This window comes from Prionailurus bengalensis, chromosome A2 (assembly GCF_016509475.1).
Source record: "Prionailurus bengalensis isolate Pbe53 chromosome A2, Fcat_Pben_1.1_paternal_pri, whole genome shotgun sequence".
NCBI classification, from domain to species: Eukaryota; Metazoa; Chordata; class Mammalia; order Carnivora; family Felidae; genus Prionailurus; species Prionailurus bengalensis.
This window is the reverse complement of record NC_057348.1, coordinates 17,897,980-17,922,506: the sequence shown is the minus strand read 5'-3', so window position 1 is coordinate 17,922,506 and position 24,527 is coordinate 17,897,980. Positions and strand designations below refer to the sequence as shown.

Sequence of the window (24,527 nt, the reverse complement as noted above, 5' to 3'; positions counted from 1 at the left end):
TGTGCCTGGGAGCTTCCAGTTCCCATCCTCAGACCAGGCCATCTGAAGCAGGCTTGCCCTGAGCTGGGAGGGGTGTAGGGGGGGTGGGTAGGATGCCTGAAGGGATAGAGGTATCAACCCAGTGGGTGAGGTGATGGGCTAGGCTTGCAGAAGGGACTGGCATTTATTGAGTGCCTACTATGTGCCCAGGTCTGCTCTGGGCACTGTCCCCACCACCTCACCTTGTCCTCCAATGCAGAATGAGGGGCATGGGAGGGCCCAGGGCCACGGGGAGGGGAGGGGCTGTGTCCAGCCTCCCAAGTGTTAGGATGCAGATTCCAGTGGAGACCCCCTTGGGGTCAAGGGCTAGGAACTGGGGCTCGGGGTGGAGGGGGAGCGGGGCAGGGAGCGGAAAGTATCCCGTGCACAGAAGTCAACGTCGGTGGTCGCCAGGCGCCTGTCAGCGTCCTAAACGGCCCCGGGCCATAGTTTTTGCTTGGCCCCCGGACATGGGCCTGGCCGGCAGGCTGGGAGGGGCGTCCTCTCCCCTTCCCTCGCCTCGCCCTCCTCCCCTCCGCTCCCTCCTCCGGGCGGGGTTCCCGGAACAGGCCGCCGGGGCGGGGCGAGGAAGCGGTGGCCGCACGGGTCGCTGAGGCTGCGGCTGCACCTCGACCCCTGTTTCTTCTGTCCGTCTGTTCTTCTGTCCGTCCGCCACCCAGCTATGGCTGCGCGTGTCCCCTCGCCACGGATCCTCCTGCTGCTGCTGCTGCTCCCGCCGCCTCCAGGTGGTGAGCCTTTGGGGGTGGGGGGAGTTTGTCCCGGGCGGGGACAGTGTGTAGGGGAGCGGGGCAGCCACGTCCGTGCGCCCCTGGCGTGAGCCCAGGCAACACCATCCCCACAGTGTCCCGCACCCCATTAACCGCGAGGCAGTCAGCCAACCCTCAGGACTGACCTGACCTCCACCGCAGCACCCCTCCCAGTCTGAACTGACACTGCCCAGACCCTAGGAAGTTGCCACCATTGCTCTGCCCGGGAATGGTGGTGGTGGTGGTGGGGTCTGTGCTCCCTCACGTGTTACAAGGGATTGGGTCCCCAGGGGCTGGGGTAGGAGTCCCCGCCAGTCCTTAGCCTAGGGTGGTGGCAGCAGGGAGGCCTGGCCCCTCCATCAGAGGCTTTCCCTTGGGCTCTGTTTACTGGGTGGAAGCCCCTGCCCGGTTGAGGCCGGTCTCCCCGGGGTCGGAGGAAACATCACTGTGTGTGTGTTGACGGTAGACGGATGATTCACAGGCGGAGGAGGCCAGGCTGGGGGCCTTTTAGGGGTAGGAATTGGAACAACCCCTTGCCCAGCCAGAGGAAGCGGATGATCCCTCTGGGGTGAGTGGCTTCCTCCAGGAGAAGGGCTTTATTTCCTGGGGGCTGAGATGAATGTGGGGACCTGGGGTGGGAAAGTGAGAAGATGGAGCCCAGGTCCCTGGTCCAGTGAGATCTAGGAAGCCTCCTCCACTGGGAAGTGTCTGGGGCCCAGAAGAGCATTTGTGTCATGGACTCTTGGCCCAGACAGCGTCGGCGTTGTGTCTTCAGTCCCAGCTTGGAGGCTGGGCCGTGACTGTAAAGGCTGTAAAGACCCTGCTGGAGGTGGCTCACCCGAGTAACCCAGTAGCATGGGCCATGCTGACCATACCTACTATCCTACCTACTACCAGGGTGAGCCTGGTAGTGGTCAGCTCCTCTGGTCTGCAGCTTTGCCCAGAGCAGGGTTCTGCCTGAACCCGCCAAGAGCAGAGCACCCCTCCCCCACCCCCATCCCATTCCTAGTTATCTCTTCTCAGGGAGGCCCACTCAGTGCCTCTTTCTGTGGGCCTTGCTCTGTACATGGTCTCCAGACACTGCACGCTGCCCCGGGGCCCTGGCCACTCTGGGTCTCTGGGTTCCAGGTGCTGTGTCAGCACTGTTTCCAGGTGAAGTAGCCACACTTCATGGTTTATCAGCTACCATAGTCATCTGGGCCTTACTGGATTGGGTGTTCTAAGTGGGGGTCTGCCCAGGCACGATCCGGGACTGCCCCCTCCTGCTGGTGGGCACTAGGTCTCTGCTAACAAGCCTCAGGATGCATGGGAACATTTGGCTGTAGCATCTTCCTGGAAGTTTGCAAGGCTTGTGGTCTCTCAAAGCCCTGGTCACTTCCCACACTTGTCAGCCAGGTCCTCTCAGCATGGCCTGGTACAGTGAAGTGTTGTCTATACCCCAGCCTGGGGGAATATCCTTAGATCCCAGTTTTGCCTGGGAGCCTTGTAATGGTTCTGGGGCTCCTAGTGGTGCCACTGCCTCGGAGCCCTGGCCACTGAGGGCATAAACATTTTCTAGGCACCCGCTGCAGCCCTAGCCCAGGGCTAATTGTTTCACAGACTCTTATATGGTGGGTGTAACTGTAGCCAATGAGGAGTTGGTCGGGAGACAGCCTGTCGTGTAGTCTGTGAGGGCCAGGCCCCTGCAGTCCAGTGTCTAGCAGGGGCCCAGGCCCAGGTGAGGAGAGGGAATAAGGATTGAGAACTAGTTGGTCCAGTGCCTGGGCCCCAGCAGCTAGTTGGGGGTATTACTGTTCAGTTCTGTGATTGCTGGGCTTGGGCAGTTTCTGGAGGAGGGGGCCTGGAGTGAGGCCTTGTAGGATGAGTAGATTTGAAGGTGGGGAATGGGAAGCAGGCATGAAGAATATAGGCAGAATGTGGGTAGAGTTGGAAAGCTGGAGTGACCATCAAGGCCTTTTGCAGTCCAAACCCTGTTTTGTGGACTCTGGACTTGATCCTGAGGCAGTAGAGACCAGGGATGGTTCGAGAGCAGGAAGTAGCCCAGTCAAACTCCCACTTAGAAAGGTCAGTCTCCTATCAGAAGGCAAGTGGCCGGTGGGGGAGGGAAGGGGGCTGGTTAGGTGCTCTGCTGTGGGACAGGGAAGAGGGCAAGGCTGACGGGAGCTTCGGCTAGAGGTGGCCAATGACTAGGATGGTTCACAGATGGCCCAGATGCTTGTGCCTGCTGGCAGTGCTGGGAAAGGGGCTGTGCTAGCCACGACATGGCTGAGATCTGGCATGAGGCCTGGCCCTGTGGCCACAGATTAACAAGTGTGTTTCTCTGCTCCAGTCCACAGTGAAGTGTGTGTGGCTTCCCGTGGACGCATCCTCTTCCCTGAGTCCTGTCCTGATTTCTGCTGTGGCACCTGTTACAAACAATACTGCTGCTCTGATGTGCTGAAGAAATTTGTGTGGGATGAGGAAAAGTGTTCTGTGCCTGAGGCCAGGTGGGTGCCCGGTGGTCGCAGGGGGGGAGGCCTGAGCCTGCCCTGAGCAGGAGTGTACATGAAAGAGAAATAGCCTTGCCCCTCCAGCCTCTCAGCCCCCTCGAGGTGGTAGAGCACTGGACCAGGGGTGGGGGTGGGGGTGGCGTGCCCCTGTTCTGGGCTGAGCTCCCCAGAGCCTGCTCACTTAGCCCCTTGCCCCTTTCCCTGCGACCCTAGAGGACTGCAGCTCACCCACCTCACTCAGCCTTGGGCTGAGCAGGTTTCTCAGGCTGGTGGCCTCAGCTGGCCCTGTGGCTCACCCCTGGGTATGTACCTGGATGTGTACCTGTACCAGCAAGGTGCATGCCTTGGTGTGAGTGTACCCCACAGTTCCTGCATGCACCTGGTGGGGGATTGTATGTGATTTGTGTAGGTATCATCCTGTGGGCCCTGGAAGGCACGTCGCACTGCGCCGTGCCTGTGTCCTCTTGGTCTGGCCCCTGGATTTGCATTGCATCTCGGTTTAGGCTGTTTCACGGGCTGGTCCCAAGGTCTCCCTTTGCCACATCTGTGTTTTGTGTTTGGTCGCGGGTATAGAAACAGTTGAGATGGTCAAACTTCTCAGCTCATGGCAGGTTGATTATCATCAGTCTGGGCAAGACCAGCCCCTGTCATCTTACATATTTACTTTAATCTCACATGACCATTCCATTTCCCTCTCACTCCATAGGCTACCAGTGTGTATGTCCTTTTCATGGTTTGGGTTTTATTTATTTATAAATTAAATTAAATTAAATTAATTTTTTAATTTATTTTTTATTTTTAAAACTTTATTCATTTATTTGTATTTTTATTTTTTTATGTTTTTTTAATTAAAAAAATTTTTTTAATGTTTATTTACTCTTGGAGAGAGAGAGAGAGAGAGAGAGAGAGAGAGAGAGAGAACGTGAGTGGGGAGGGGCAGAGAGAGAGGGAGACACAGAATCAGAAGCAGGTTCCAGGCTCTGAGCTGTCAGCATAGAGCCCGATGCTGGGCTCGAACTCACAATCTGTGAGATCATGACCTGAGTGAAGTTGGTTGCCCAACCGACTGAGCCACCCAGGCACCCCACGTTTATTTATTTTTGAGAGAGACCGAGTGCATGCACATGCACGCTTGCGCAAGTGGGGGAGGGTCAGAGAGAGACAGGGACAGTGGATCAGAAGGGGGCTCTGGCTGACAGCAAAGAGCCCGACATGGGACTCGAACTCACAAACCTTGAGATCATTACCTGAGCTGAAGTCGGACCTTTAACTGACGAGCCACCCAGGTGCCCCTATTTATTTAAAAAAAAATTTTTTTTTATGTTTATTTATTTTTGAGAGAAAGAGTGAGAGAGACAGAGTGCAAGCAGGGGAGGGGCAGAGAAAGAGAGGGAGACACAGAATCCAAAGCAGGCTCCCAAGCTCTTAGCTGTCAGCACAGAGCCTGACACAGGGCTCGAACCCACCAACCATGAGATCATGACCTGAACCGAAGTCGGAGCTTAACCTTAACTGACTGAGCCACTCAGGGGCTGAGCCCCTGAGCCACTGAGCCCCTCCCACCCATTTGTTTTTAAGTTTATTTATTTATTTTGAGAGAGAGAGAGCGCGTGCGTGCCTGTGTGCATGTGCATGTGTGTGCCAGCGTGGAAGGGGCAGAGAGAGGGAAACAGAGGATCCAAAACAGGCTCTGTGCTGACAGCAGAAAGCCTGATGAGGGCTCAAATTCACAAATTGTGCGATCATGACCTGAGTCAAAGTCACATGCTTTAAATGACTGAGCTACCCAGACGCCCCTATTTTTTTAAATTTTATTTGAGAGCGAGAGAGTACAAGTGGGAGAGAGGGGCAGAGAGCCACTTTGTGCTTTGCAAAATGTACATTGTTTTGTGGGTACAATGAACTCTTTTACCTTTTGCATTCAGCACAGCGTCTGTAAGACCCATCCATGTTGCATTGTGTACATCCGGCCTGTGCCCACCCCTGTGGTGTCGTTCTCTTTGGTCTGAGTCCTAAGCTTGCTATCCTAGATAATTGTGATGGGCATCCTCCTGTACTTCCTATCTCCTTTTATGGAACCATGTGAGAATTTTTTGGAAGTGTGCATGGGAGCAAATTGCCAGGTTAGTGAGATGTATGTAATTACTGACTAAGAAAGTGCTCTTGGGAATGGCGACACCAGGCTGCATACACTGCCAGCCACACCTGAAGATTACTTCCAACCTTTTGGTGTCCTTACATTTATGCATGTGTCTTTTTTAAAGAAATCCATTCCAGTAATTTTTTAAAATACAGGAGCATTTCATTTAAATTTAGTGTAATATTGTACTGGCACTATATTTGCCATTTTATTTTGTGCTTTTTATTGGTCTCTCTCCTATTCATTCCGTACTTCTTTCTTTTTAACTTGCCATATTGTTTTGGTTTGTTTTTATTCCATTTTTTCTTCTACTGTTTCTTTTATACTCTGTATTGCTTTTGCTCCTTCTTGCCTCATTGCACGGGCTGGGACCTCCAGTGCAATGTTGAATAGAAGTGATGAGAGCAGATATCTCTTTCTGGGTCTCAATTTAGGGAGAAAACATTCAGTATTAAGTATGATGCTAGCTGTAGCTTTTTCATTGGTGCCTCTTATCAGAATGAGGAAGTTGCTTTCTATTTCTAGTTTGCTTGGACTTTTAGTCATGAAGGGATCTTGAATTTTGTCAAATAGTTTTCCTGCATCTGTACTTTCTCCTAGGTAATTACTCTTTTTTTTTAAAAAAAATCTTTTAAGTTCTTTTATTTATTTTGAGAGAGAGAGAGAGAGAGAGAGAGAGAATTTACAAGTGGGAGAGGGACAGAGAGAGAGAAGGAGACACAGAATTCAAAGCAGGCTCCAGGCTCTGAGCTGTCAGCATAGAGCCCCACATGGGGCTTGAACCCACAAACTGTGGGATCATGATCTGAACCAAAGTCGGATGCTTAACCAACTGAGCCATCCAGGTGCCTCAGTCTTTTTCATAGTACTGTAAGTAGTATAGTTTAAAATTCTCATTATGTATTGATACAGAGAAAGGTAATAAATTTTAATAAATTGACCTTGTATCCAGAGACTTTACTAAATTTACTTATTAATTTGAGTGATTTTAATTGAAATTTCTTTAGAATTTTCTACAAAAATAGTCACATCATGTGCAGTTAATGTCTTATTTTTTCCATTCCAGTTCTTATACTTATAATTAATTTTTCTTGTTTTATTACACTGGCTAGGATCTCCAGTACAATGATGATTGAAAGTGGTGATAGGTAGCATTCTTGTTTCTGGTTCCAGAGGGAAGGCTTTCATCATTTCCTGGTTAAAAAATGTTTGCTGTAGTTTTGTATGTGTGTGGTTTTTAATGTTTATTTATTTTTGAGAAGAGAGAGTGTTAGTGGGGGAGGGGCAGAGCTGGGGGTGGGGGGGTGGCGGGAAGTTGGGGAACAGAAGATCTGAAGCAGCCTCTCTGCTGACAGCAACGAGCCTGACGTGAGGCTCAAACTCACAAACTGCGAGATCATGACCTGAGCCAAAGATGGATGCTCAACTGACTGAGCCACCCAGGTTCTCCTGCTGTAGTTTTTTTTTTTTTTTTTTTAAGACACCTTTTATTAGACTAGGCTTCTGCTATTCTTCCCCCCGCCCCCGCTATTCTAATAGTGATATTAAGAACTCTTTTTCACAAACCTTTGGTGCCTTAAAAAATTTTGTTTCCAACGTTTATTTATTTATTTATTTATTTATTAAACGTTTATTTATTTTTGAGACAGAGAGAGACAAAGCATGAACGGGGGATGGTCAGAGAGAGAGGGAGACACAGAATCCGAAGCAGGCTCCAGGCTCTGAGCTGTCAGCACAGAGCCCGATGCGGGGCTCGAACTCACAGACCACGAGATCATGACCTGAGCCAAAGTCGGGCACTTAACCGACTGAGCCACCCAGGCACCCCATTTATTTATTTTTGAGAGAGAGAAACAGAGTGTGAGTGGGGGAGGGGCAGAGAGAGAGGGAGACACAGAATCTAAAGCACAGAGCCTGGCGCGGGCTTGAACCCATGGACCTTGAGATCATGACCTGAGCTGAAGTCAGACACCCAACCAATTGGGCCACCCAGGCAAATATTTGGTGCCATTTATTTATTTATTGTTTATTTTTTTAAGTTTTTTTTTTTTTTTAACATTTATTCATTTTTGAGAGACAGAGACAGAGCACAAACAGGGGAGGGACAGAAAGAGAGGGAGATACAGAATCGGAAGCATTCTCCAGGCTCTGAACTCTCAGCATGATGCGGGGTTTGAACCCAAGAACTGTGAGATCATGACCTGAGCTGAAGTCAGATGCTTAACCGACTGAGCCACCCAGGTGCCCCTCTTTGGTGCCTTTTAAAAGGAACATATTTCAGGGCGCCTGAGTGGCTCAGTTGGTTGAGCTTCTGACTTGGCTCAAGTCATGATCTCATGGTTCAGGAGTTCAAGTCCCACATCGGGCTCTGTGCTGATGGCTCAGAGCCTAGAGCCTGCTTTGCAGTTCTGTGTCTCCCTCTCTCTCTGCCCCTCCCCTGTTCGTACTCTGTCTCTCTCTCCCTCAAAATAAATAAAACATAAAAAAAAAAAAAGGAATATATTTCTGGGGTGCCTGGCTGGCTCAGTTGGAGGAGCATGTGACTGTTGATCTTAGGGTCATGAGTTTGAGCCCCACATTGGGGACAGAGATTATTTAAATAAATAAAAATTTAGAAGGAACATATTTCTTTTGGGTAAATATCTTGGAGTAAAATTGCTGAGTCATTGGTGCATATGTTCAGCTTCCAGATACTGGCAGATACTTCCAGTTTTCTAACACTGTACCATTTACACTCTTGCCAGCCATGTATGAGAGTCCCAGTTTTCTATACATCCTCTCTAAACTTGGCATTGTAAGTCATTTTTAAAAATTGAGCTATAATCACATACAGCAAAGTGCACAGGTCTGAATGTTTCAGTTTGATGAGTTTTAATAAATGTATACTTCTCACATATAATATCTCAGTCAAGATCTAGATCATTGCTATTGCCTAGGTTTTAATTTCAGTAATTTTGGTGAATGTGTGGTGATACCTCATTGTGTTGTTTTCTTTTAAGATTTAAGTCTTTTGAGATTTATTGTGACTCATTTTATGACCCAACCTATACTGTACCTTGGTAAATGTTTCATATGAACCTGAAAAATGGTATATTCTGCAGTTGTTGGGTATAGTGCTTTGTAAGTGTCAGGTCAAGTTGGTTGATAATAGTGTTTAGTTCTTTTCTGCCTTTTGGTTTTCTCTGCTTGCTTTATTGATTACTGGAGACCACAGATATGTTTGTTGTTTTAGTTCTGTCAATATTTGCTTCATGAGTTCTGATGCTTTGTTATTAGGTGCATACATATTTAGGGTTGGTTTGACTTTCTGATGAATTGTTCATCTTATCATATGTAATGTCCCTCTTTATCTCTTGTATAACCATTGTAAGCCTCAAAGACAGTATTTTAATTGTTTTTGACAGTGAATATTTATTTATTTATTTCAATATGAAATTTATTGTCAAATTGGTTTCCATACAAGACAGTGAATATTTATTTACATTTATCCATATCTTTATCTTCTCGCTGCTTCTTATTGCTTCCTGCATCTTTAAGCCTCAACTGAGATCATGTTCCTTCTGCCTTCATGCAGGTATGCTGGTGTCAAATTTTCTTGGTTTTTGTTTCTCTGAAAATGTCGTTATTTCACCTTCCTCCTCAAAGTATATTTTTCCTGGTTATAGATTTCTAGGTTGGCAGCTACTAACTTCTCTCAGCACTTTATTTATTTATTTTTTCAACGTTTATTTATTTTTGGGACAGAGAGAGACAGAGCATGAACGGGGGAGGGGCAGAGAGAGAGGGAGACACAGAATCGGAAACAGGCTCCAGGCTCTGAGCCATCAGCCCAGAGCCCGACGCGGGGCTTGAACTCACGGACCGCGAGATCGTGACCTGGCTGAAGTCGGACGCTTAACCGACTGCGCCACCCAGGCGCCCCATCTCTCAGCACTTTAAAGCTTTCATTCCATTCTTTTTTTTTTTTTTTACGTTTATTTATTTTTTTAGCAATCTCTACACCCATCATGGGGATCAAACTTATGACCCTGAGGTCAAGAGTCATTGCATACTGGGGCGCCTGGGTAGCTCAGTCGGTTAAGTGTCTGACTTTGGCTCAAGTCATGATCTCACAGTTTGTGAGTTAGAGCCCCGCATTGGTCTCTGTGCTGACAGCTCAGAGCCTGGAGCTTGCTTTGGATTCTGGGTCCCCCTCACTTTTCTCCCCCTCCCCCACTCACACTCTCCCTCTCTCTTTCAAAAATAAATAAACACTTAAAAAAAAAACACTAAGAGTCATTGCATACCCTTCCGACTGAGCCAGCCAGGCACTCCGTTCCATTGTCTTCTGTTGTCTATTATTTCTGTTGAGAAACCAGTTGACAGTTTAATAATTGCTCCTTTGCAAGCAATATGGTTTTTCTGACTACTTAAAAAAAATTTTTTTTTAATGTTTATTTTTGAGAGAGAGACAGAGGAGTGGCAGGACTGGGAGACAGAATCCGAAGCAGGCTCCAGGCTCCAAGTTGTCAGCACAGAGCCTGATGTGGGGGTTGAACCCATGAACTGCAAGATCGTGACCTGAGCCAAAGTTGGACACTCAACCAACTGAGCCACCTAGGCGCCCCTGTTTAGTTTTGAGAGAGAGAGAGAGAGAGAGAGAGAGAGACAGAGTACGAGCAGGGGAGGGACAGAGAGAGTGGAGACACAGAATCCGAAGCAGCTCCAGGCTCTGAGCTGTCAGCACATAGCCCAGCGTGGGGCTCAAACTCATGAACCATGAGATCATGACATGAGCTGAAGTCAGACACTTAACCAACTGAGCCACCCAGGTGCCCCAATGATTGTTTATTTATTTTTTATTTTATTTTTTATATATTTTTTAAAGAAGCTAAGTATTTATTTATTTTTTAAAATTTTTTCTTAACGTTTATTTTTGAGACAGAGAGAGACAAAGCATGAACGGGGGAGGGTCAGAGAGAGCGGGAAACACAGAATCTGAAACAGGCTCCAGGCTCTGAGCGGTCAGCACAGAGCCTGATGCAGGGCTTGAACTCACAGACTGCGAGATCATGACCTGAGCCGAAGTCAAATGCTTAACCGACTGAGCCACCCAGGCGCCCCATTTATTTTTTATTTTTATTTATTTTTTAATTTTTTTAATGTTTATTTATTTTTGAGAGAGAGAAAGCATGAGCAGAGAGAGACAGAGACACAGAATCTGAGGCAGGCTCCAGGCTCCAAGCTGTCAGCACAGAGCCTGATGTGGGGCTCAGAGCCACGAACCAGGAGATCATGGCCTGAGCCAAAGTCAGTCAACCAACTGAGCCGCCCAGGTGCTCCTGTTTGTTTATTTTTGAGAGAGAGAGACAGAGACAGAGACAGAGACAGACAAAGAGAGACAGAGCGTGAGCAGGTGAGGGACAGAGAGAGAAGGAGACACAGAACCTGAAGCAGGCTCCAGGCTCTGAGCTGTCAGCACAGAGCCCAATGCAGGGCTCAAACCCACGAACCATGAGATCGTGACCTGAGTCAAAGTCGGACACTTAGCTGAGCCACCCACGTGTCCCTTTCTCTTTGGTCTTGTATTCATGTTGTCTAGTGTCCTAGTGTTTCTGAAAACTTTGTAATGTGTGCCTAACATTACATTTGCAAAATTGACTGTAGAAATTTGGAGCTCAGGACTTCTGAGGAGAAGTCTTGCTTTTGCAGGGACACAGCACTCTCAGACCACCTTGGCCTAACTGCAGAGGCCAAGAGGATTAGGAACTCAGCTCTCTGCTCACTTTCTCCCTTATTCTTGGGGTGCAGCTTTTTAGGTCTCATCCCCAGTTGGTGGGAATCATCAGAGAATCATCGTCACTTGGTGGGCTCTGAGTCCAATCTCCATTCAGCCCCTCAGCTGCCCCTCTGAAATTGGCTAGTGCCCCCGGGAGCAACAGGGCCTCAGATGCCGGGTTAGCTTCCCTGGGTCTCTCTTTCCAGCCTCCCACACACCAGCTTGGCATCCTCTGCTCTGTTATTGCTCACCAAAGCCTACATACTGATTCTTTTTTTTAAGTTTTATTTATTTGAGTAATCTCTATACCCGACCTGGGGCTTGAACCCATGACCTGGAGATCAAGAGTTGCATGCTTTTTTGACTGAGCCAGCCAGGAGCCCTTGCTCTCTGACTTTTTAAAAGTATTTTCTCCTCAGCTTCAGTTTTCCTTCAAATTTAGGGTGTAGTTGTTCCTCATGTTTGAATTTTGTTCTACATTTAATTTTGGAAAGTTTCAATATATACAAAAACAAGAGAATAATAACTCCACATCCATGACCTGCTTCCATAGTTACCCACACTCTGACCATACACTTTCCACCACTTTTTTTCCTCATTAATTAATTAATTAATTTTTTAACGTTTATTCATTTTTTTTTATAATTATAGTTTCTTTCTTTTTTTTTTTTTAACGTTTATTTATTTTTGAGACAGAGAGAGACAGAGCATGAACGGGGGAGGGGCAGAGAGAGAGGGAGACACAGAACCAGAAGCAGGCTCCAGGCTCTGAGCCATCAGCCCAGAGCCCGACGCGGGGCTCGAACTCACGGACCGTGAGATCGTGACCTGAGCTGAAGTCGGAGGTCTAACCGACTGAGCCACCCAAGCGCCCCCGTTTATTCATTTTTTGATAGAGACAGAGTGCGAGTGAGGGAGGGGCAGAGAGAGAGGGAGACACAGAATCCGAAGTAGGCTCCAGGCTCTGAACTGTCAGCACAGAGCCCAACGCGGGGCTCGAACTCACAGACTGTGAGATCATGACCTGAGCTGAAGTCGGACGCTCAACCAACTGAGCCATCCAGGTGCCCCTTTTCCTCATTATTTTAAAACAAAATAAAAATTAAACCATCATAAAAATTTCTCCTCAAATGTTAGTTTTTATCTATACAAATGAGTCCTTTATAAAGAAATACAATCACTGTATCAATAGTACATTTAGCACAATTAACAGTAATTCATTAATAATTTTCTTAAAAAACTTTTTTTGTTTATTTTGAGAGAGACAGAGCACGAGCAGGGGAGGGGCAGAGAGAGAGGGAGAGAGAGAATCACAAGTAAGCTCCACACTGTCCGTGCAGATCCTGACGCAGGGCTCAAATTCACGAAACTGTGAGATGGTGACCTGAGCCGAAATCGGGAGTTGGACGCTTTACCGAGCCCCTACCATTTCTTTTTTAACTTTGTGACATGGTAATCTTCCTTTGCTGATTTCTAGCTTAGTAGCATTGTGGTTCGAAAAGATACTTTGTATGATACCAATCTTTTCAAATCTATTGAGCCTGCCAGGCCTTACCTGTGGTCTGTACTGGAGAATGTTTCCATGTGCACTTGAGAAAAACGTGTGGGGGCGCCTGGGTGGCTCAGTCAGTTAAGCGTCGGGTTATGATCTCATGGTTGATGGGTTTGAGCCCTGTGTCAGGCTCTGTGCTGACAACTCAGAGCCTGGAGCCTGCTTGAGATTCTGTCTCCCTCTCTCTCTGCCCCTCCCCCCCTCTCTCTCTGTCTCAAAAATAAAATAAACATTAAAAAAATTAAAAAAAAAAAAGAAGAATGTGTGGCATTCTAGCCTGAGATCCTGGTGTGTGTGATAGTCATGCTCAGGAGGCCATTAGGGCTACTCGCTGGCCCCGTACAGGACTGGCTTTCGTGCATGTTGTGTGTGTGCACTAAGGTAGCATTTGTTCCTGGTATGCTGGGTGGGGCTCGGATGTATTAACTGTGAGTTTTCCTCTTTGCAGCGTGTCCACTGATATAGAGCCACTGGAGCAGCTGGGCTCGGCGCTGAGGTTCCGTTCCAGCTTGGACAGCGACCCCATGTCAGGGTAAATAAAACCTGCAGGCTGCGTGCATCTTCCTGGCCAAGATGACAAGGGGCTTAGCGGGCTAGAGTGAGGGCTGTGGGGACTGGGATACCGCAGAGTCATTGTAGTGACTAGCCCCAGAGACTGACCACCAGGTCCCTTGCTCCTTAGGTTGGAAAGTTGTGTCCTCAATCATCGTACTTAGGAATGGGAGGACTATGGTTGGCAGTTGAAAGGCCAAGGGTAGGGGTCCATGTTGACCTAGGTGATAGGGAGAGCATGATGGTGACGGTGGTGACAGGGATGGTGTGATCGTGACGGCGACGGGGCAATGGTGGTGACGCGGTGGGGCTTTGGTGGCGATGGTGATACAGTGATGGTGGTGATGGTCTCAGGGCAATGGTGGTGACGGGGCGACAGTGATGGGTGAAGAGGTGACGGGGTGATGGCGGTGGGCGATGGTGGTGCAGGTGCACGGTGGTGAGGTAATGATGGAGCGCGGTGAAGATGCTGGGACAACCGATGACACCCAGTCCCCGTGTCTGGGCTTGTGAGTTATGGTTGCTGTGTCAGGGCCCTTCTGTCAGGGGGCCAGGGAACAACCCAATCTTTGAAAGCTCAGTTCCCTCGGCCAGTTTCCTGCTATGTCTTGTTGCCACCATGACCAGGTGTTGTGACACACGTTTCATGCAGATGGAGTAAGCGTGCAGCCACTGGTGCGTTTTCCTGGTGGGGACTGTTCCACGTGCCGCCTGCCCCTGCCCTGGTGGATCTAGAAGCCCCTTTTGGGAGATCTGCCCAGGCCTGGTTGCCCCTTAGGAGGAAGAGACTTTGGGCTCAGGGCTTGCACGGGGGTCCAGGTTCTTGCCTGCCCCATCCTGCCCTGTGGACCTGGGTGGATGTGGAATCAGACGGGGCACCTGGGAGTGGGGAGGGGAGAAGTGCAGCCTGTGGCCCCCCCTCAGTGCCCAGGGCCCGGCCTCTGTACTCCCATCTGCTGGCTGATCCCGCCCCCTTGGCTGACTGGGGACTGACGCCTCGATGAGCCCCTCCCTCCACATCCAGGGAATGCCCTTCCACTGTTGAGTCCCAGAACTGTGGGCTTTCAGATGGCCCCACAGGATGTTCTGATGTCTAGCCAGTGTGGGCCGGGGGCAGCCCAGGGGTGGGCCTTGTCCTGAGGACAGCGGGCAGCATGGGGTTCTGGGCAGTGCTCGTCTGAATGGTGTTTTAGGAAGACCACTCTGGCTGCTCTATGGAGGATGAAGGCAGCAGGCAGGGACGGGGTGGCGGGTGGCTAGGGGGAGGCAGCCATGGCTTCCCAGTCCAAGGTGTTGGGAGGCTAGAGGGAGACTGGCTTTGGTGGGGTGCTATGAGGCTGGAGACGGGCATTCAGCAGCTGCGCTAGGGAGGGGTGGGGGAAGCTGGTCTCTGTTGACAGGGCCAGAGGTCTGGCCCTGTGAGAGGATGTGGGACAAGGAGTGGGTTTGGGGTGAAGGGGTCAGGTCGGGTGGCAGGAGTGTGTTGAGGACTGAATCTGAGGGTCAGCAACGTTTGAAGAATGGCCTCAGGAGGAGCTGAGCGGGAGGGTTCAGAAAAGTGGGAGGAAAGAGGAAGACGCCCAGTCCGTGGGGTATTGAGAAATGTGGATGCCATACCACAGAGGCCATGGCACCTGTGGCAGGAGCCGTTCAGTGCAGTGGATTGAAGAGTGAGTTGGAAATGGGTAGGGTGAAGTGAGTGTAGACAGCTTCAGGGAGATATCTGGCTGTGAACCAGTGAGGAGTAAGACAGGAGTTGGAGGAGGAGTCAGGGTGAAGAAGGGCTTCTTCGGTGCTGGTGGAGACTTAGGCTGGGAAAGGGGACAGAGGAGACGCTGCAGAACAAGGTCCCTGAGGGGCATAGGAGGAATGACTGCTAGGGCTTGTGGCAGGCAGTTAGGGAGGTGACTGGGACGAGCCCAGGAGCACCTGTCGCTCCTTGAGGTGTGCACCAGTCACGGAACTGGTGAGCGGGGCCACACGCTGCAGCGTGCACACCACTGTGCCTGGTGGGGGTGCCTGTGCCTCCTGCCCTGCCTGTGCCCTTCATGCCTCCTGCCCCAGATGTGCTGCCCACTGAGAAGTGCTGACAGTAATGCTGTTGACTTGCCCCCACCCTGCTCTGCCCCGTCTCTTCTCTGCTTTCTTACCAGAGCCCCTGTGTCTCACGTGACACCTGTCTTAATAAAGGTTTAGGGCTTGGGAAGCAGGTACCAGGCAGGTAAAAGGGCACGGTCACCAACGACACTTCTGTGAATGCCCTCAGGTGGCTGCCTGTCCATTCTCTCAGGTGGGCATCTGTGTGCTGCCCCCTCGGCCAAGGGTGCTGTTTATCCACTGGAGTGTGGGCTCCTTGGTGGGTCCGGCACCTACTGCCCAGGCCATGGCTGGGAGCTCCAGGGAAGCCTCGATAGAAGGAAAAACCCCTTGCCTGCCTCTGTGAGTGACTCCTTGGGTTCCCCAAGAATGAGGCACCAGCTCAGAGCACAGGGACCCAGATGAGACTATTTCTGCCTGTCACAACCTGGATGGGTGATATCTTCCCTGAATGTGGCACTGTGCTCCCTATGGTGTGGCCATGTTATCCATGGGCCTGGAGTTGGCCCAAATCTTCTGCCTGCTCCCCACCTTTGGTAGGTGAGCCCCATCCTGCCCTATTGAATGGTCAGTGGCTGTGTCCCTTTTTGGCTTGTTCCCTCCCCAAAGCTTCCTTGCTCCTCTGTCATGGTTCTTTTGGATCCTGATTTCATTGTCCCTTCCCAGTCCCTTGCTACTCATGGGATGGTCAGGCAGGATTGGCATGTTTTTAGGCACCTGACTGGTAGGATGCATGGCTTCAGACCCCAGGCAGGCTGCTGCTGACCCTCCATCCTGACTCTGCTGTGACAGTTTGTGGGAAAGGCATACAGGTCCTTGAGATGAGATGAGGCAATGGTGAACCTGTCCTGGCCCTCCCAGCATCCTTTCTGCAGCTCTCACACCCACTGTGTCATGGCCAGTCCCCTGCCTTGCCAGCGTCGTGGTGAAAGTACTGGTGTCCCTGCTCCAGAGATGGCCTTTCCCCAGTCTGAACATTGGGAGTCTTTGGCCTTCTGGGACCCCCCAGTTCAGCCCCACCTGCTCCCTGCCTGGGCTGGCTCTATTTTTTGAACTTGGCCTTTGGTGTCTTTGATCTGGGAGGTAGCCCCAACCTTGGGAATATCATTCCTTCCTCTCAGAGGCATGGTTCAACTGGAACTGTGGCCATTGGTACCACAGACCCCTGCCACACTGCAACCACCCCTCAAATATTACCCTTCCCCAGAACATCATGCCTTGCTGTCCTACGAGGTGCTGCCCCTGGGTCCCTGAGTGAGTTTTTCATTCATCAGATACTTATTGAACACTTATTGTATGCTAGTCACTGGAGTTACAGTGATGGCCCAAAACAGGTGCAGTCTGTACCTCTGTGAATCCACGGGCTGGAGGCAAGGTACATGTTAATCAAATGCTCACACTGAGTGTTTTATAAACTGAGGTAGACAGGAAGTTCTTACCTGAACTTATCTGCATGGTCAGGGGAAGTGTTCCTGGTGAAATAGTATTTTGAGCTGAGTTCTGAAAGGTGAACAGAAATTAATTACATGGGGGTGAGACAAAGAGAAGAGTGGGCCAGGCAGGAGGCACTGCATGTGCAAAGGCCCTGAGGTAAGATACAGCATGGGGCTTTGCAAAGCTGAAAGGAAGGTGATGTGGCCAGAGCACAGAGAACAAGGTAAGGTGGGAGCCCCAGACCACACAAGTTTTATTTTATTTAGACTTTATTAATTAAAGATTAAAATTTGTCTTATTGTAAGTTTTACTATCTGGTGAGACAAATCCTAGATACCCCCCCCCTTTTTTGTAAACTATAATATATATACAGATAAGTACAAATAGATACACATAATTTATCTCTTTTTAATTTTTAAATTTTTTTAAGACTTTTTTTTGGTGTGTGGGGGCACCTGGCTGGCTGCCATTTCAGCATCTAGCTCTTAATTTCGGCTCAGGTCATGATCCCAGGATTGTGGGATCGAGCCCTGTGTTGGGCTCAGTGCAGAACGTGGAGCCTCCTTAGGATTCTCTCTCTCTCTCTCTCTCTCTCTCTCTCTCTCTCTGTCTCTCTCTCACCCCTTCTGCCCCTCTCCCCTGTCCACGCTCTCTCTCTCTAAAAGAAAATTTAGGGGTGCCTGGATGACTCAGTTAAGCATTCTACTTCAGCTCAGGTCATGGTCTCACCCTTTGTGAGTTTGAGCCCCACATCAGGCTCTCTGCTGTCAGCATAGACCCTGCTTCAAATCCTGTGTCACCCTCCCTCTCTGCCCCTCCCCCACTTATGCTCTCTCTCTCTCTCTCTCTCAAAAAAAAATTTTTTTAATGTTCATTTATTTTTGAGAGAGAGAGACAGAGACAGAGTGCGAGTGGAGGAGTTGCAGAGAAAGAGGGAGACACAGAATCTGAGCTGTCAGCACAAAGCCCGATGTGCAGCTCGAACCCATGAGCCATGAGATCATGACCTGAGCTGAAGTTGGATGCTTGACTGACTGAGCCACCCAGGTGCCCCCAAATTTTTTTAAAATAAAATTTAAAAAAATATTTTATTTATTTATATCTATTAAAATATCTGAGCTTTTTTTTTTTTTTTTTTAAAGTTTATTTAAGAGAAGAAACGTGCATGCATGAGCACGTGCAAACAGGGGCGGGGCAGAAAGGAGAGAGAGAATCCCAGGTAGGCTTCGTGCTGTCCGTATGGGGCCCTGGGCCGGGCTAAATCTCACAAACTGTGAGATTATGACCTGAGCCGAAATCAAGAGTCAGATTCTTCACCGACTAAGCCACCCAGGCACGCCAATTTTTTTACTTTTAAGTAATCTCTTCACGCAATGTGGAGCTCAAACTCACAACCCAAGATCAAGAGTCATGTGCTATACTGACTGAGCCAGCCAGGTGCCCCAGATACAGTTTAACAAGTAAATTATAAAGTGAATTCCTGTGTGATCCTGAGAGCTATAGGAGCCATAGCAGGCTTTTGAGCAGGAGTGACAAGATCAGACCTGGCAGGTTGGCCAGGGGCACTTGAGGAGGCACTTACATCATCCTGGCAAGGTAGGCTACTGGCTTAGAACATGTGCTGGTGGGAGAGGGGGTGCTGAGGGGATTTGTGTGTCACCCAGGAGGCCCCGGGGGTTGCTGGTGGGCCTAGATCACTGAAGGTACCCATCAAGGAGGACAGCTGGAACGGGGCTGGTGGGCTGAGTTGGGGCCGAGCAGGAGTGTGGCTTGGGCACTCAGGGCATCTCAGATCCCATGGCAGCGTCTCGGCAGGAGGACGGATGGATAGCCTTGGGGAGAGGCCAGGTCGGGGCACGTGAGGCTGGGGACACAACTCTGGGAGGACCACCTGAACACTTGGCTTCCCTGCCTGCTCCTGGCCCCTCTGGTGCAGCTGGGCCTTGCTGTGTCTTTAAGAGCTCTGTGTTGCTCTTCCTGCCACTGACGTCAGGGATAGGGGAGGGCCAAGATCTGCTTTCCTTTTCCTCGAAAGGGGAGGAGATTGAAACTGAGTGGCCCATGATGGAAAGAGGGGAAGTCCAGGGCTCCTGGCTGCCCTGGAGTGAAGGCAGAGGCTAACATGGGGTGAGCTTGGGCGCCATACTGTGTGTGTGTGTGTGTGTGTGTGTGTGTGTGTGTGTTTCTTTCTTTCCATTCCTTGGGGGCAGCAGAGGGCCTGGGAGGAGCTTGTGAGTCAGGGGAAGGTGAGGGGCCGGCACAGTGGCCAGTGGTTCCTGCTTTGCAAATGCGGTTGTGTATTTTGGAGTCCAGAGCATGAAAGGTCTGTTCTTCACCTGTCCCTGGGCTGTGAGGGGCCCTGCTGAGGTGGTGCTGCCCCTCCGGACTGTGAGGGGCAGCTTCTCCCCTCAGGTCGGGGCAGGGCGGGGTGGAGCCACAGCCTTCCCCTGGGTCTTCAGTAGAGGCAGAGGCCCTAACAGCTCGCCAAGCTTCTCCCAAGTTTTATTTTTTAATTAAAAAAAATTATTTTTGAAGTAGTCTCCATGCCCAGTGTGCGGCTTGAGATCAAGAGTCTTGTGCTCTACCAGTCAGGTGCCCCTCCTTCCATGTTTTTTAATTTTTAATTTTAGAGAGAGAGAGAGTGCGAGTGGGGTAGAGGGGAGGGGATGGGGTGGGGTGGCGGGGGAGAGAGAGAGAGAATCTGAACCAGGATCCATGCTCAGCATGGAGCCTGACATAAGGCTCGATCTCACAACCCTGGGATCGTAACCTGAGCTGAAATCAGGAGTTGGACGCTCAACCGACTGAGCCACCCAGGCACCCTGCTCCTTCCATGTTTTAGGTGCAGTCAGCAAGCATGTACATTTTCTTAGACTAGAGCTTGGTCCCTTGGCACCTGTGGAGGAGAACAAGGGTCTCTGTCTGCCCTTGAAAGTCAATTTTAGTGACCTTCCTGCCCAAAACTCTTCTTTCTTAAAGCCCCTCCACTCTGTTGTGGTCCTTGCTGAGGGCCCGGCATCAGGTCCTTCTGGAAGGCAAGATTACCTCCAGCACGCCCATATCGTCTACCTGTTTCATTGTTCACCGGCCTGCAATACTGGCCAGAGTGCAGGAGCCCACCCACTGGTACAGTGCTTGGCATCCAGCAGGCTCACTGTCACTCCGGGAGGCCAGCAGCCCTACTCTGGGGCCAGTGCTGAGTCTGTGTTCTCTGCGTGCCTCTCCTCACGCTTCTGGCCACACTGACCTCGGCTCTCCTGGAATTTCTCCCCATCTTTGTCCCTTGTTGCTTCCACAGTCATTTTACCTTCAACATCTGCCTCCTGCACTGGGCTGTGGGCTTCCGGAGGCCAAGGGCGGGTCTGTCTCACCCACTGCTGAGTTTCTGGTTTGTGGCATGTGCTCGATAACCGTCTGCTGACTAGGCGGAGGTGGCCGAGACGGGTGTATGGTGGGGAGGCGCCGGAAGAACTCCCTGCCGTGCTCCTCGGGCGGGGCAAGAGGGGTAGACCTTGGGTGCTTTATACAGACTCATAAGACAAACCCCATTTTACACGTGAGGAAACGGATTCTGAAAGAGGTTCAAGCTGCACAACCTAGATGTTGCTCTGTGTCGCCCAGAGTCTCCTCTGGCAAGAGGGGTGCCCCTGGGAATGGTGGGGTGTGGACTGCTGTCCTGGGCAGGGGCGAGAGGCCCTGGGTCATGATCGGCTCTTTGGCAGGTTTGGGGCAACCGTAGCCATCGGCCTGACCATCTTTGTGCTCTCTGTCGTCACCGTCATCATCTGTTTCACCTGCTCCTGCTGCTATCTCTACAAGATGTGCCGCCGGCCACGTCGTAAGCACGCCCGCCCCCTCCCCACCCCGCCGTGACCCTTGGTGTATGGGGTGCAGACCCCAGGCGGCAAGGGGAGCTGAGCGGCGCCCTGGCTTGGTTAAGCCCGAGCGAGGGGTGGCAGTGGTCCTGACTGGGATTCTCTTTGCAGCGGTTGTGACCACCACCACGGCCACCACCGTGGTACACACCCCTTACCCTCAGCCTCCAAGTGTGCCGCCCAGCTACCCCGGACCGACGTACCAGGGCTATCACCCCATGCCCCCGCAGCCAGGGATGCCAGCGGCACCCTACCCGACACAGTACCCACCACCTTACCCCGCCCAGCCGTTGGGCCCCCCGGCTTACCATGAGACATTGGCCGGTGAGTACCACTGCCAGCTCTGATCCTTCTTGAACCCCCTAAATCTCCTGCCTCTGCCCCCTCACACTGCAGCCCCCGTGCTCATAACCAACCAGTGTCCTCTCTATTTTCAGGAGGTGCGGCCATGCCCTACCCTGCCACCCAGCCTCCTTACAACCCAGCCTACATGGACCCCCCGAAGGCAGCCCCCTGAGCATGTCCCTGCATCTGGGGCTGCCACCATGTGTGTGTATGTGTGTGTGCGCGCACGTGTGAGACTGGGTACACAGGCATGGTCCTTTTCTCCCCGTGCGTGGTGCGTGAGTCCTGTTTGTACACGAGACTTGTGATGCTGACGTGGCAGGAAGCAGTCCTTGCCAGAGTTGCTGGGACCCTACTCTGTTCTCTTTCTCACTTGAAATCGTGCTCTTTTGAAATCTCAAACAAAATTCAAAGACCGGGGTGAGTTCTTTTCCATACCACCCCAGGGAGACCAGGTGGGGCTTGTGTCATGCTAGGATAGTACAGCTTTCCGTGGGCAGTGTGCATATATGTTCCAGTTTCGGTGGAGCGGCTAGCCACTGCTTGAGGCCATGGCCTGTTCCCCAGGGCGTGGGGGACTCTTCAGAGAACCAGAGCTATGATGCAGGCCTGTGGGTGAGGTTTGGGACCTGGCTAAGTTGGGTTTTAATCCTTTCAGCAGATGTCCCATAGTCCCCAGATCCTGTGCTGTGCCCAGTGGAGGGTGGGCAGCCTCCTGAGATCAAAACACTTCAGGCAGAGCCCCACCCGTCCCCGACCACTGTCTGACTGGATGGTCCCTGCATTCTTCCTGGCAGTGCCCAGAGGGCTACATCCACCCACAGTTCTGGCTGCCCTGGCTGGCCATGACCCCCATCACAGGTAGGCAAGGTAGCCTCTGTCCACCGGCACACTCAGGTGTCCTCCCTGCAGTGTTATTTCCTTTTTAGCCAAACATTTTGCCTGTTTTCTGTTTCAAAGTGTGTATGATAGTTGTTGTGAGGCTGAGACCCCTGAGTCCTGGAGGAAAACTGGCCCACAGTCTGACCTCTGATAGTCCCTGCTTCTCCCGTCACCAGCTTCAACAGAACATCCAGCTCCCAAACCCGAGTCCACAGTGTGTCTTGGCACCTGGGACACCTGGGCCAAGGGGCTGTCTGGACCAAAGGTGCGGGGGGCCTCGGTGGCTGCTCTGGCCCAGACACGAATACCTCGGTGTTCCCCGTTCCTCTGTTAATATCTCACCAGATCTGTCTTAGCTTTGTGCCTGTTGATGTGTTTGAGAGCCTAGGGTCTGCACCTTTGTTTATAATAAATGCAAACATTTGGGGCTGCTGCCTCCTTTCTTCAGAGCCTTGGCTACTGGGACAGGGCATTAGGCCATGTACCATTTTCATCCACCTCTTGGATTTCCATGCTTTCTCTGCCTTCCCTGGGCTCAGACGTCTGGCCATCCTGCTAGAGAGGGTGAAGGCAAAGACTGTGGCACCCTCCGTGTCCCCCTCCCCAGGTGCCTGAGTGTGTGGGCAGAGGTGCAGGAGGCTCTAAGGCTGCCAAGGAGGGTAGAGGTGAGTGGCCACTCAGTGCTGCGGGGGCGTCTTTATTAGTCAGACTTTCCTTCTTGGCCTACTGCCCAGGTGTGGCCAGGGACAGCCCATACAGTGTGGCTATTGCCAAGGTCAGGAAGGCCAGCATGCCCAGTGGGGCCAGCAAGCCCTCCCTGGGTGAGGCTCCAGGGCCCTCCATTGGAAGAAGGGCTTTGGGCTTCCTGCCCCTGCCAAGCTTAGGACTAGTGTCCCTGGCTCTAGTCAGGGATACAGTGGCTGCGGTGGCAGATGGTCCTGGTTTGGTTCCAGCAGAGGCTACGACCCCATACATGGGCTTGACAGTGCTGAAGGGTCTGGCGTGAGCATCCACCCAGCGCAGCAGGGCCTGTGGCCTCCACTGACAGATGCTGAGCAGGGCTAGGACGTCCCCCTCAGCCATGTGGGAGTCTGGCGGGGCCTGCCCATACAGGCGTGTGTAGATGCTGGTCAGGCTGTAGCTCTTCCTTGGGCCGTGCTCCGAGTGGCTGCCGGCCTGCTCCAGGGCCTTCAAGGCAGCAATGCTATCCACACAGAAGGCACCGTCCAGAACACTGGCAAGACCTAGTAAAGCCAGCTCTGCTTGGAGCAAGGGGAAGTCATAGCGGTCGCCATTGTGCGCCACGAGGCACCAGGGCTGTGGCTGGCGCTGCAGGAAGGCTTGGAGCAGGTTGGCCAGGTCGGCATCGAAGCGTTGACGCCCATGTGCTGCCAGCACAGCTGTGCTGAGGCCCGTGATCTTACTGGCTTCTGGGCTGCAGGCCTTCCCTGGAGCCACGCACAGAGAGAGCTTGTCCACCACCCGGGGCGGCGAGGGCACTGTGGGAGGCTGCCCCTGAGGGGTGGGTGGGCTCTCCAGGGCACATCTGTGGACGGCTAGCAGGCACAGCTCCGTGACCTTGGGCCGGGAGGAAGGCAGGCCAGTGGCCTCCAGGTCCAAGAAGATAAGGGTCTGCACGGGACCCGGCGGTGGGGCCTGCGAGCCCATGGTGGGTACCTGCTGCCGAGCCTGGGGAGGAGCATGGGGTGGGGAGGGGCTATATGAGTGCCCAGTGGAAAGAGCTGAGGCGGGTGGGGGTGGGGCGGGCAGGAACACATCTTTGGCCTTCTCTGCTCAGGCAGGCACTGTCGGTGAGCTCTAAGACCCGTTTCCAGAGCAGGAAGCCAGAGAAGGTGGGGTGGCTTCCTAAGGGGGACCAGCACATTCAACTGTCTGGGGGAAGGCTTGGCTCCTCCTCTAGCGCCCACCTAGTCTGGGCTTGGGTGGGGGGGTGGGGCCTTTCCACCCTGCCCCATCCCCGTAGGGGTCCTCACTTACCGAGTAGCAGGCAGGCAGCAATGACTCGGGGTGCAGTCTGGCTGGTTCTTGCTGCTGGCAGCAGTGGCGGGAAGCGAAACTTAGCGTGAGCCCGCCTATGGGCTGTCCTGATCGAGGCCCGCCCTGCTTGTCAGCCTGCCAGGTCTGCCCCTCCCCAGCCTCCCCCCTCGTGACTCCCTGAAGGCCTCAGACCTACAGCTGTGGGCCTGCTGGCTGGCACAATGTGCCAGAGCCCTCATACCATGAGAACCAGCCCAGAGGATGAGGGCAGTGTGCCCAGGCCATCAGGGAAGGCTAGCTCCAGGACTCACGCCTGCCGGGAACCCCTGCTGTGGCCACTTTGCACCCACTCCTTGGCCCCACTTTCTCAGGTCTCCCTGGTATAGGCCAGGGCTGACGGCTGTCTCCTCCCCTGCCACAGGATGGTTTCTTCCCATGGCCTCAGCCCAAAGCGATGACTCAGGACAATTCCACAGGCAGGGCAGGGCTCCTTCCTCAGGGCAGATTTGTTACTATGGGGACAGGCTCTCAGCTCTAGCCAGGGACGGGAAGAAGGATCCTAGCCTTCCCTGGGTCTGGCTCCTGCACCATCCCTCCCACTCAGCCGACACAGATCAGAC

The 24,527-nt window shown here is 51.9% G+C and overlaps 2 protein-coding genes across 5 annotated transcripts; one reads left to right on the top strand and one right to left on the bottom strand.

Annotated features, from left to right (window-relative positions):
- The first annotated feature begins 533 nt into the window (after positions 1 to 533).
- On the top strand, positions 534 to 22,336 carry SHISA5 (shisa family member 5). Of its 4 annotated transcripts, none has more exons than XM_043587334.1 (6): positions 534 to 764; positions 3,115 to 3,271; positions 13,173 to 13,256; positions 20,530 to 20,645; positions 20,794 to 21,006; positions 21,120 to 22,336. In XM_043587334.1, the coding sequence occupies exons 1-6, from the start codon at positions 701 to 703 to the stop codon at positions 21,197 to 21,199; spliced, it is 714 nt and encodes a 237-aa protein (XP_043443269.1). In that variant the 5' UTR covers positions 534 to 700; the 3' UTR covers positions 21,200 to 22,336. The 4 variants fall into 4 exon arrangements, with proteins under 4 accessions (XP_043443269.1, XP_043443272.1, XP_043443268.1 ...); XM_043587333.1 differs by having other exon boundaries at positions 590 to 767; XM_043587337.1 differs by lacking the exon at positions 3,115 to 3,271 and having other exon boundaries at positions 550 to 764.
- A 250-nt stretch (positions 22,337 to 22,586) lies between these two features.
- Positions 22,587 to 23,577, bottom strand: TREX1 (three prime repair exonuclease 1). Its single transcript, XM_043587332.1, has one exon. The coding sequence runs from the start codon at positions 23,575 to 23,577 to the stop codon at positions 22,633 to 22,635; it is 945 nt and encodes a 314-aa protein (XP_043443267.1). The 3' UTR covers positions 22,587 to 22,632.
- Between the last annotated feature and the right edge of the window lie 950 nt (positions 23,578 to 24,527).

Coding starts and splice junctions, on each gene's coding strand:
- SHISA5 (XM_043587333.1), top strand. CDS start 701: ATGGCTGCGCGTGTCCCCTCGCCACGGATCCTCCTGCTGCTGCTGCTG. Junction 768..3,114: donor GCTCCCGCCGCCTCCAGGTG/GTGAGCCTTTGG, acceptor TCTCTGCTCCAG/TCCACAGTGAAGTGTGTGTG. Junction 21,007..21,119: donor TTACCATGAGACATTGGCCG/GTGAGTACCACT, acceptor CTCTATTTTCAG/GAGGTGCGGCCATGCCCTAC.
- TREX1 (XM_043587332.1), bottom strand. CDS start 23,577: ATGGGCTCGCAGGCCCCACCGCCGGGTCCCGTGCAGACCCTTATCTTC.